The sequence below is a fragment of the Hylobates moloch genome, unplaced genomic scaffold, assembly GCF_009828535.3.
Source record: "Hylobates moloch isolate HMO894 unplaced genomic scaffold, HMol_V3 SCAFFOLD_6, whole genome shotgun sequence".
NCBI lineage: Eukaryota > Metazoa > Chordata > Mammalia > Primates > Hylobatidae > Hylobates > Hylobates moloch.
Window position 1 is genome coordinate 109,159,677 of NW_026652281.1, and position 12,020 is coordinate 109,171,696.

At 42.7% G+C, this 12,020-nt stretch overlaps 1 protein-coding gene across 1 annotated transcript in view; it reads left to right on the plus strand.

Moving 5' to 3' along the window:
• HYDIN (HYDIN axonemal central pair apparatus protein) overlaps positions 1-10,878 on the plus strand; it is a 397,956-nt gene extending 387,078 nt beyond the window's left edge. Inside the window, exons 84-85 of the mRNA XM_032157850.2 lie at positions 8,268-8,492; positions 10,195-10,878. Of these exons, the coding sequence (XP_032013741.1) occupies positions 8,268-8,492; positions 10,195-10,677 (708 nt within the window). The 3' untranslated portion in view covers positions 10,678-10,878. The remainder of the gene's footprint in view (positions 1-8,267; positions 8,493-10,194) is intronic.
• The last annotated feature ends 1,142 nt before the right edge of the window (positions 10,879-12,020 follow it).

Genomic DNA, 12,020 nt, shown 5'->3' on the forward strand with positions numbered 1-12,020 from the left:
AAAAGTCTATAAAACATATATATACCTGTAATGTATTAAAACCTGTGTTTCAAACAAATAATTATGAAATAAATATCTGTTTCATACCCAGGCCAAGAATTATGAAGTTGCTATCACCCCAGAAACCTCCTTCAGCCATGTGCCCCTCTGCAATCACAGCACCCTCCCTCTCTCACCCTTCAGAGTTACCAGTATTCTTATTTTGTGATAATCATTTTTTTGTTGTTTTTGAGCAATACAGTTTAGATTTGCCTGTTTTTGAACTTTCTGTGAGAAAAATCACAGCATATGCTTTCTGTAATGTCTTCTTTCTTTTGCTCAATCTTGTGATTGTGACAGCTGTCCATGTTGTTGCACGCAGCTGAGGTTCGTTTGCCTTTGCTGCTGTGGAATATCCCATTGTGTGACTAGACCACAACTTAGATATTCATTCTTCAGTGGCTGGTCATTTGTGTTGGTTTCAATGTCTAGTTATCCCGAAAAATGTGGCCATGGATCTCCTGGTGCATATATCCTTCCAATGCACACAGGCATACGTTGTTCCACAGCATATGCCTAGGAGTCGAACCACTGGTCATAGAGTGTGCATAGCTTTCACTTTAGTAGGTAATTGCCAATTAGTGATGAGAGTTCTTAATGTTCCACGTCTTCACCAACCCTTGATATTGTCGGGTTTTTTTAAGGTTTACTAATCTGATAAACTGCTAACTCCTCGTGGACTTAATTTCTCTTTTTACAAACATTGATTTCAGTTGGGTAATATTATGTATAGGAGATCTGCATCTGTGTTCATGAGTGAGCTTATGGTTCAACCTCCCCAGGCTCAGATGATCCTCCCACCTCAGCCTCCCGAGTAGCTGGGACTACAAGTGCGTGTCACCATGCCCAGCTAATTTTTATATTTTTTTGTAGGCTCATCTCAAACTCCCTGGCTTGAGCCCAAGGGTTACAGGTGTCTCATACTGTCTTTATCCAGTTTGCGTACCAAAGTTTTGCAAGCCATATAGAGTCAGGCATTTTCTCACTTTCTGGATTCTGTGAGTTTATAAAAGATTGAAATTATGTCTTTCTTGAACTCACAGATGAAGCCACCTAGGCCTGGTGGGTTTTTGTATGTGTGGAGGTGGGAGAGATTGTCCACTACTTGTCTACTACTATTCAATTCCTTTAATGGGTTATTGGACTACTTAGATTTTCTGTTTCTTCTTGAGTCAGTAATAAGACCATGTTCATTTCATCCATATTTTAAAATGTTGGTATAAAGTTGTTAATATCATATTACCTTTTTAATGTGACGTCGCTTTTTCATGTCTAATGTTGGTTATTGTGCCTTCTCTCTCTGTTTCTTGATTAGTCTTACCAGAGGTTTCTTTCCAAAATGCATCTTTTGGCTCCATTGTGACTCTATTGTATGGTTGCTTTCTGGTTACTTGATTTCTGCTCTTGTCTTTATTATTTCCTTCTTTCTGCTTCCTTTGGGGATACTGGGGGCTTATCTAATTTCTAAGATGAAGGTTTAGTGCTTTGACTTCTAGTCTTCTTGATTTTCCAATCTATACATTTAAGGTTATAAATGTCTAAGTACTGCTTTAGCAGTTATACAAATTGTGATTGTAGTGTTTTTTATTCAGTTCAAAAAGGTTCTAATTTTTGTGATTAATACTTCTTTTTTAACTAATGGTTATTAGAAGAGTTTCTTAATTTCTAAACGTGGATTTTTCTAGTTATTTTTTAAATTACTTTGTGATCTGAGAACATATTCTATATTATTTCAGTTCTCTAGAATGTGTTTAGATTTGTTTTTATGGCCCAGTGTGTAGTTGTGTAGTTTTGTGGGGTGGTTTTGTTGTTGTTGTTTTTTGATCCTCCATCTATTTTTTAAAATAATGCATTTGCCATTTTGAGGTTTTGTTTTTTGCTTTTTGTTTTTTTTTTTTGAGACGGAGTCTTGCTCTGTCGCCCAGGCTGAAGTGTAGTGGCGCTATCTTGGCTCACTGCAAGCTCCGCCTCCCAGGTTCATGCCATTCTCCTCCCTCAGCCTCCTGAGTAGCTGGGACTACAGGTGCCCACCACCATGCCCAGCTAATTTTTTGTATTTTTAGTAGAGACGGGGTTTCACCGTGTTAGCCAGGATGGTCTCGATCTCCTGACCTCGTGATCCACCCGCCTTGGCCTCCCAAAGTGCTGGGATTACAGGCGTGAGCCACCGCATCCAGCCGTGGTTTATTTTTGAGTCAGAGTCTCACTCAGTCAGCTGGAGTGCAGTAGTGTGATCTCAGCTCACTGCAGCCTCGCCTCCCAGGTTCAAGCAATGCTCCTGCCTCAGCCTCCCGAGTAGCTGGGATTACAGGCGCACACCACTACGCCCTGCTAATTTTTATATTTTTAGTAGAGACAGGGTTTTGCCATGTTGGCCAGGCTCGTCTGAAACTCCTTACCTCACATGATCTGCCTGCCTCAGCCTCACAAAGTGCTACTGGGATTACAGGCGTGAGCCACCGCACCCAGCCGGGTTCAATTTCCTATATTCTTACTGATATTTTTGTCTGCTTTTTTTTTTTTATCAGTTAAGAGAGTACATTAAAGTATATCACTATGATTGTGGATCTGTTTGTTTCTTCTTGTAGTTTGTCATGTTTTGCCTCAGATATTTGAAGCTATGTTTTGGTTAAGTAAAAATGATAGTATTTTTCTGGTAGCTTGAAACTCTTTTCTTTACGAAGTGATCCTCTTTGTCTCTACTAATGATTTTGCCTTGAAGATCATTTTGTCTGCTATTAATACAACTTTCTTCTGGTTAGTATTTGCATAGTGTATGTTTTAATTGTCATACTTTCAACCTTTCTGTGCCCTTATAATTTAAATGTGTCTTTTATAAACAGTATATAGATGAGATAGATTTTAAGAGAGGTGGGTGAAGAGGGGATTGAGACAGGGTCTCACTCTGACACCCAGGCTGGAATACAGTGGGTGATCACAGCTCACTGTAGGTTCAACCTCCCCAGGCTCAGATGTTCCTCCCACCTCAGCCTCCCGAGTAGCTGGGACTACAAGTGCGTGTCACCATGCCCGGCTAATTTTTATATTTTTTTGTAGGCTCATCTCAAACTCCCGGGCTTGAGCCCAAGGGTTACAGGTGTGAGCCACCACATCCAGCCAGATTTGTTTTTTTACTCCATCCTAGCAGCCTTTACTTTTCACTAGAGTATTTATATTATGTGTATTTAATATACTGACGTAGTCAAGTTTATACTCCCCCATGTGCTTTCTCGTTATCTGGGCTGTTCTGTTTTCTTTTTTGTTTGTTTGTTTTGTAGATATCTCTTCCTGTCTTGTCTTCATTGTTACTCTGCTCAGATTCACTTTTTTAAGACGATAACTTTGTGTATAATTCTACCATCCTCCTTTTCCATTGCTCATGTTAGGTTTTTCCATACTCTTGGAAGGAGAAGGTAACCTGTGTATCTAAGGCTGTCTCCTCTGTTGTAACTGCCAAATGTTGATTTTTTTTTTTTCAAATGCAGCCCTTATGCTTTTAAGATTTATTTTCTCTGCTCTCATCCCCACATTTTTCTGAGCTCTATCTTTCCTTTAGACTAGTGTCTCTGTTATGGTCAAATAGATTCTACTTTCATAAATTTCTCTCAGTGCAGGAGTTTTATCTTAGAAAGGAGCATCAGTCACTTGGTTTTGTGCATTCAAATGGCCTATACTGCCCCACATTGTCCAATCTTATCGCAACAGTTTTTGCAATTAACCATAAACTGGAGCCCGAAATTATTCCTCCAGCTTAGGCTGCTATTGTCACATTGTCTTATTGGGTTTTCCAGGTTTTGCCTGTTCATGCAATGTCAAGGGAAAAAAAGTTTTCCAGGTTGCATGAGAGCCCCCAATTCAGAGGCAATACTGGGTTCTTGGGCTCTCAAGACTGGTGCTCTTTTGCCTTCCTCCTGCTTTTCCCCTGTGGTGGCTGATACCACAAACATCTGCTAGCTGTTAGTAATTTGGTCCTACCCACTAGTATTTTGGGATTTGAGGGGTTACCTTTTCACTGAGCTTTGTTATAAATCGTGGCCATGTGTTCTTGCTGCTGTTAACCTAGTAGATCTGTGCATTTTGTGGGGAGATTTGGGGAGATACCAAACTATGCTGCTGCAATCATCTTGCCTAAAGCCTGAAATTGCTTTTCATATGTGAGCAGAAGTCAAGTTTTCTTTTTTTCCAAATGGATATAAATTGTTTCATACTGTTTTTACTTAAAAGGCCATCTTTTCCCCCACTGCTCTGCAGGGCCATTTATGACATAAATCAAGTTCATCTATGCATGGGTCTGTTCTAGCTTTTCTATGATATCATAATGATCTAATTACTGAATTTGTGCCAATATCAGAGCATCCTAATTACTACCCACTTAGAGTAAGGTTTGATGTCTGGTAAAGCAAGCAATTATTCCAGCTTTATGTTGAGACTTAGTAATCTCTAATATTGTTGTTCTGCCAGAGTATCTTAGCTATTCTTGGCCCTTTACATTTACATATCAGTTTTGAAATCAGCTTGTCAAGTTCCTCAATAAAAAATAAAAAGAAAAGAAAAATAACCTGTTGGGATTTTGATTTCGATTACATTGAATTTATGGGTTATTTTGAGAATATATTAGTTATTTGTTGATTTGTAACAAATGAACCAAAACTTAGCAACTTAAAACAACAAACATTTACTGTTTGCGCAGTTTCTGAGGATCAGGATTTAAGAGCAGCACCTTGGCCAGGTGGTTTGGGCCCAGGGTCTCTCAGGAGGCTGGAATCAGGTTGTCAGCCAGGACACTGGTCATCTCGAGGCATGACTGGGGCTAGATTTTCTGTCTCCAAACTTACTCATGTGGTTGCTGGAAAGGCCTTAGCTCCCTGCTGGCTGTTGGCTGGAGGCTTCAGTTCCTCACCATGTGGGCCTCTCCCTAGAGCTGCTTTCAACATGGCAGCTCACTCACTTGCCCTAGGATGAGAGATCTAAGAGAAAGAGTGCACAAGAATAGAAGCCACAGGCCGGGCTCGGTGGCTCACACCTGTAATCCCAGCATTGTGGGAGGCCGAGGCAGTTGGATCACAAGGTCAGGGGTTCGAGACCAGTCTGGCCAACATAGTGAAACCCTGTCTCTACTAAAAATACAAAAATTAGCCGGGCATGGTGGCATGTGCCTGTATTCCTGGCTACTCAGGAGGGTGAGGCAAGTGAGTTGCTTGAACCTGGGAAGCAGAGATTGCAGTGAGCCGAGGTGGCAACACTGCACCCCAGCCTGGGTGACAGAGCGAGACTCTGTCTCAAAAAAAAAAAAAAGAATAGAAGCCACAGTCTTTGATCATTTAATCTCAGAAGTGACATGCCATCTTTTCTACCATATGCCGGTGGTCACACAGGTCAGCCCATGGTATCATATGGGAGAAGACTATATGAGACTGGGAATCCCCAGAGGTGGGGATTATTGAGGACCATCTTGGGCCTGTCTATCAGAAGGAGAATTCATATCTTTACAATATTGAGATTTCCAATCCACGAGCAAATCTCCACTTATTTAAGTCCTTTTTAATTTCTCTCAATAGCATTTTTTTGGTCTTCTATGTAGAGACTTTATTCATCTTTTATTAGGCTTATTTCTAGGTTTTATATATTTTGATGCTATTACAAATAGTATCTTTTTAAAATTTCATTATTTGTTGTAAGCATATAGAAATATAATTAATTTTTGTATATTGATTTTGTACCCCATCATCTTTTACAATTCACTTATTTCGGGTTTGTTTGTTTGTGACAGAGTCTCGCTTTGTCACCCAGGCTGAAATGCAGTGGCGTGATGAGGCTCACTGCAACCTCCAGCTCCCAGGTTCAAGCTATTCTCATGCCTCAACCGCTTGAGTAGGTGGGATTACAGATATGCGCCACCATGCATGGCTATTTTTGTATTTTTAGTAGAGACAGAGTTTCACCATGTTGGCCAGGCTGGTCTGGAACTCCTGGCCTCAAGTGATCCTCCTGCCTCAGCCTCCCAAAGTGCTAGGATTACAGGCGTGAGCCACCACGCCTGGCTACAATTCATTTATTTTGTTTAATGACTTTGTACCCAACCATCTTCTAAAATTCACTATGTTCAGGAGAAAGACTGGCATCCAATTTTTCTTTCTCCTATTATTGTTGGATTTTGGTATCAACTTTATGCTGGTTGGAGCAGTTTCCCTCTTAGTCTTTTCTCTGAAAGAATTTGTGGAATACTAGTATTCTTTCATCCTTGATTGTCTGGTATAACTTACGAGTAAAGATTTATGAACCTGGAATTTCTTTAAGGATTTTTTTTACTATTGATTACATTTCTCTAATGGTTATATTAATAGAACTAAGTGGGTTTTCTATATGTTCTTGGGTCTGATTTTTTTTTTCCAAGATGGAGTTTTGCTCTTGTGGCCCAGGCTGGAGTGATCTCGGCTCACCACAACCTCCGCCTCCCGAGTTCAAGCAATTCTCCTGCCTCAGCCTCCCGAGTAGCTAGGATTGCAGGCATGCACCACCACGCCCAGCTAATTTTGTATTTTTAGTAGAGACGTGGTTTCTCCATGCTGGTCAGGCTGGTCTCAAACTCCCAATCTCAGGTGATCCGCCCACCTCGGCCTCCCAAAGTGGGGTCTGTTTTTATAGGTTATATTTGTTTGTACACATGTCTATTTTATCTAGTTTTTAAATTGTGGTAAAATTATCTAAATTCTTATACTATATTCTTTTTTGTTAAACATCTATAACTTCAGCGATATCTTCTTTTTATTCTGATATTTTTCTTTTTTTAAAAACTTTTTTAGAGATGGGGTCTCACTGTGTCTTCCAGGCTGGAGTGCAGTGGTATGATCATAGCTCCCTGCAGCCTTAAACTCCTACAGTCAAGGACTCCTCCTGCCTCAGCCTCCTGAGTAGCTAGGACTACAGGCATGTGCTGCTACACTCAGCTAATTTTTTTTTTTTTTTTTTTTTTTTGTAGAAACAGGCTCTCACTATGCTGCCCAGGCTGGTCTCAAACTCCTGGGCTCAAGTGATCTTCCTGCCTCACCCACCCAAAGCACAGGTGTGAGCCACTGAGCCCAGCCTCTGATATTTTTCAATAAGAACTAGTTATTTTTTTAAATACTTACTCATAGTAAAACCAAATTTTACCTATATAAAAGTGTATGAAATTGAAAATAAATCTCCAGAATCCCATTTACCCACCCTAACATAACTACTGGTAACAGTGTGGTATATATTCTTACAGTCTCTTTCTGTACATCCATAGACATACTCTTCACAAAAAAGAGCTCATACTATATATGCATTTCTGGAACCTCCTTTCTTCCACTTAAAATATCATCAACATCAACACCTTTCATTTCAATGTGTATTGCTCTACACCTCTGGTTTTTTTCTGAGGCGGAGTCTCACTCTGTTGCCCAGGCTATGGAGTGGAGTGACACGATCTTGGCTCACTGCAACCTCTGCTTCCCAGGTTCAAGCGATTCTCCTGCCTCAGCCTCCCGAGTAGCTGGGACTACAGGCGCACACCACTGCACCCAGCTAATTTTTGTATTTTTTTTAGAGATGGGGTTTCACCATGTTGGTCAGCCTGGTCTTGAACTCCTGACCTTCTGATCCACCCGCCTCAGCCTCCCAAAGTGCTAGGATTACAGGCATGAGCCACCACACCAGGCCCCGCTCTACCTCATCCTTTCTAGTGGCTACACAATATTCCACTGAAATGAGAAAACCATAATTTGTTTAACTAATCTTCTACTAATAATACATTCAAATTGTTTCACTTGTTTTGCTATATAAGAAATGCTTTCTGGTTCTTGCTTTGTATTGCTATGGGTAATAATGGAGGATGGCAGAACCCAGGACGCTGTTCTGAGATTGGCCATGAGCAAAGAAAGAGCTGCCTAAGCTTCAGCCCTCCTACTGGCAGCACTCACCCATCTCCACATTTCCCTATGTGTGCTTCTCAGGAGAGGGTCCAGCACCTGCACTTAGACTCATAGAGATCCCAGATATAGAATCACCTGAACTAGAGAAAGCCAGGAGAGGTACAGGGGAGGGAGGGTGGGCTGGTTTGGACAGAGGTTCCCCAGGAGCAAGAACAGCATGATCATGTGCACTATTTCTGCCCCCAACCTGCTATGGAGCCTTGGGCAGGTCTCTAGGTGGCAGGTGATGAATTAGCCTTTCAGCATGACAGGATCCTCTCTTTTCTCTTCCAGGGCACGTTCTCATTTGAATTCCAGCCCCTGAAAGCCGGAGAAACCCTCGGAAGACTAACTTTGCACAACACTGACTTGGGTTACTACCAGTATGAGCTCAATCTGAAAGCCACACCAGCACTTCCAGAAAAGCCCGTTCACTTCCAGACTGTCCTTGGCAGCAGCCAAATCATCCTTGTGAAGTTCATCAATTATACACGGCAGAGGACAGAATACTACTGCAGGGTGAGTGGCCCCTGCTCTACCTTCTGCCCTTCCCTCACATGAACGCTGGGTTCAAAAACAATGAGAGGAGACACAGGGAGCATGAATGTGAGACTCAGAGAGACTCAGGTGCTTCGTTGTCATGGTGACACCTGCCTCAGAGGCCTGAATCTAGCCTGGAAACTCCCAGCTAGAAACAAACAGAACCAGACCTGGGTTCTGCCATTATAGACTTTCTGTCTTAACAAGCTGTGATGGAGTGTAGGGGAGTTCTGTTTCACACAGCACGCCCAGTGATCCACAGAGGGAGACAGTATAGCTTAGTGGTCATGGTATCGGCTGTGGAATCAAATAGACATGGGTTTGAGTCCTGGCTTCACCACTTACTCTTTGTATGAATAATTTGCTTAAGCTCTCTAAGCTTATTTATAAATGGGGATAATACCCCCAACCTTGCAGGATTGCTATGAGGATTTAAATATGTATCTAAAGCCATTTTCTTATAGCCTAGGCTATATACATTAGCTGTTACATCAGTTGGAATATAGGTTCAACTACTAAAACAGAAACCCAAAGCTAGGCACAGTGGTTCACGCCTGCAATCCTAGCACTTTGGGAGGCTCAGGTGGGAAGATCGCTGTAGCCAGGAGTTGAAGACCAGCCTGGGCAACATAGCGAGACCTCATCTCTATTTAAAAAAATAAAATAAAATTCTAAAAAACAGAAACCACAAATAACAGCAAATTAGATGTTGGTTTCTCTCACAAATAACAGTCTGGGCATAAGCAGTTTGAGCTGGAATGGCAGCTCACTGACACCAGGCACCCAGACACCTTCTGTCCCGATGCTCTGCCCTCTGCAGGGAGCTGCTTTGGTCCACATGGGCCAAGATGGTTTATCAGGACATCCACATTCCAGCCAGCTACAAGGGAAGAGGGGACAGTTGTATATATCACCTCTACTAATATTCCATGGAACAAAACTTCACAGGACCACACCTATCAACAAAGGAGCCAGGAAAGGTAGCTTTTGTACTGGGCAGTCACATGCCCAGGTAAATCAGAGATCTTGTGGCTGTAGCCAAGAGGCAGAGGCTCTTGATCAGTTGTATCAGCCAAGAGATGCTAGGTTATGTGCAGTAACAACCACAGGGGCTTAATATGAAGGCTTGTTTCTCATTTGAGCAATTTTCCAGAGAGGCCAGCAGGGGACCCTGCTCATCTCAGTCCCTTGGGATTCAAGCACCATCTCAAATATTTCCAGTACAGTACTAGAGGGGTGAAAAGACCCTGACAGGAGTTAAATTGGCAATGAAAGGCCCTAGCATGGAAGTGACACCTTTCACTTCTGTTCACAGCTAGTTGTCTGGAACTAGCGCCACCCATCTGCAAGGAGCCAGAATGTTTGGTCTTCCATGTGCATGGAAGGAAAGAACCGGATATAGGGGATCAGCCTCCATGACTGCCCTATTGACATAATCTGGCTGTGTCTCAGTACACATTATTAACATCTCTTTGCCTTTGTTTCTTTGTAGCAAAATAGAAATAATAATTAGTAATACCTACCCTGCAAGGGAGTTATAAGGACACAACTTTATAACATTCCCAGTCTCACACAGACATAGTTGCTTGATGTCCAGGAGTGGAGGGGCTGGGGTAGACTTGAGCTCCTGGTGTGCTCTTCAGGATCTCATGTGAGCTGAGTTTGTTTGTTCCCCTTTCAGACTGACTGTACAGACTTCCACGCAGAAAAACTCATTAATGCAGCCCCAGGAGGCCAGGGAGGCACTGAAGCCAGCGTGGAAGTCTTCTTCGAGCCCAGCCACCTGGGTGAGACCAAGGGCACCCTGATCCTATCATCACTCGCAGGTGGAGAGTATATCATCCCCCTCTTTGGAATGGCTCTGCCTCCCAAGCCCCAAGGTCCCTTCCTGATCCGAGCTGGGTACAGCATAATCATCCCCTTCAAGAATGTCTTCTATCACATGGTGACCTTCTCCATCATCGTGGACAACCCAGCCTTCACCATTCGCGCTGTAGAGTCTGTGCGGCCCAAGAAGATCAACAACATCACAGTCTCCTTTGAAGGAAACCCATCTGGCAGCAAAACCCCCATCACCACCAAGCTGACTGTGAGCTGCCCTCCTGGTGAAGGGAGTGAAACTGGAGTTAAATGGGTTTATTATCTGAAGGGGATCACCCTTTAGTGGTAACCAGGGTTACCTGTATCAACCAAAAGCTATGCATTGTCTTAGCCTGAAAAAGAATAGAGAAAACAATAAGAATTCTAAAGGAACAGTTTTTATTCTTCTCATACAATTATAGGGCAGTTATTTCCATATTATGTGTTTTCCAAATATAGATATGAAATATCTATTCCATATTAAACATTATAACTACACACAACAGCTCTATATTTTAGACAACTGAATCTTTGTAAGTCCCTACCTTGAGTTTCTTGACATAGCCCCAAAGCTCAAGTACTTGGTAATAATTCCCATTTTTACGAAGAAGGCACAGGTATCACACTAATGACCTTCTACTCTACAACACTTAGCAGTGCGTGATGCTGGGTACTGCAGTTTCTTTTTAAAATCCAAAATGGTTTAAAAAGCCATGAGACATGACTGTTTTGATGTGGTATTTTATTCTGCTTTCACATAAAAGCCAAATAAATATTTTCAAAGGGATGAGCAGATAACATTAGGGCAATCCAGGGACACTCCCATCACTTTTTCTCTTGGCTTTTATACCATCAGTGTCCGAATCCCATATCTGCCCTACACAGAAAGTTCTCACTGAAGTCTAGGCCCTGGAGAAAGGCTAGTAGAGATCCCAGCTCCCCCTGCCACACACACACACCCCCCGCCTTGGATAGCACTCAGCCGGAGAGCAGGGATTCTCAACCCGTCTGCACATCAGGACCACCTGACTCTCACTCAGAACCTGCCCAGTCCCTATCTGATGTAACTGGCCTGGAGAGGGGCGTGGGCATCTTTATTATATATATTTAACTTGTACAGCAGAGTTGAGAACCAGTGCTACAGATGAATCACCTGCCCTGTGCTGCAACTGAGTCAGGAAATCCCTGCCAGGGGAAGAACCACACGTCAGTTTGATACATTGCAACTGCCACTATTTTGTGTGCACCTAAAGTGTGGTGATCCAGGTCAGTGCCTTTCTCAAACATCATTCCGGAAGCTTCACCTCCAAGGAGCAGTGGGGCACATTCCTCAGCCCAGAGACTTGGCTTCCCCTGGGTCTTGTGGTATGTATTAATAGGACCACTTACCTATCAGTGTCACCTGTTGAAATAAAGATAGTTAAAGTCTGGCCCTGGAATGGGTTTGCTTCTGCAGACATACACCTCTGACAGAGGGTCCCCCTGCCTCTACCTTCCTCCCACACTCATCCCCTACAGCCCTCCTGCAAGAGGGGCAGGAGGCTGGAAGAAGATGGCCTCTTGGGAATGAATGCCGTAAAGAAGTGGGTCTCAAAAATGGTCCCTGGGCCAGCAGCAGTACTATCACCTGGAAATTTATTAAAAATC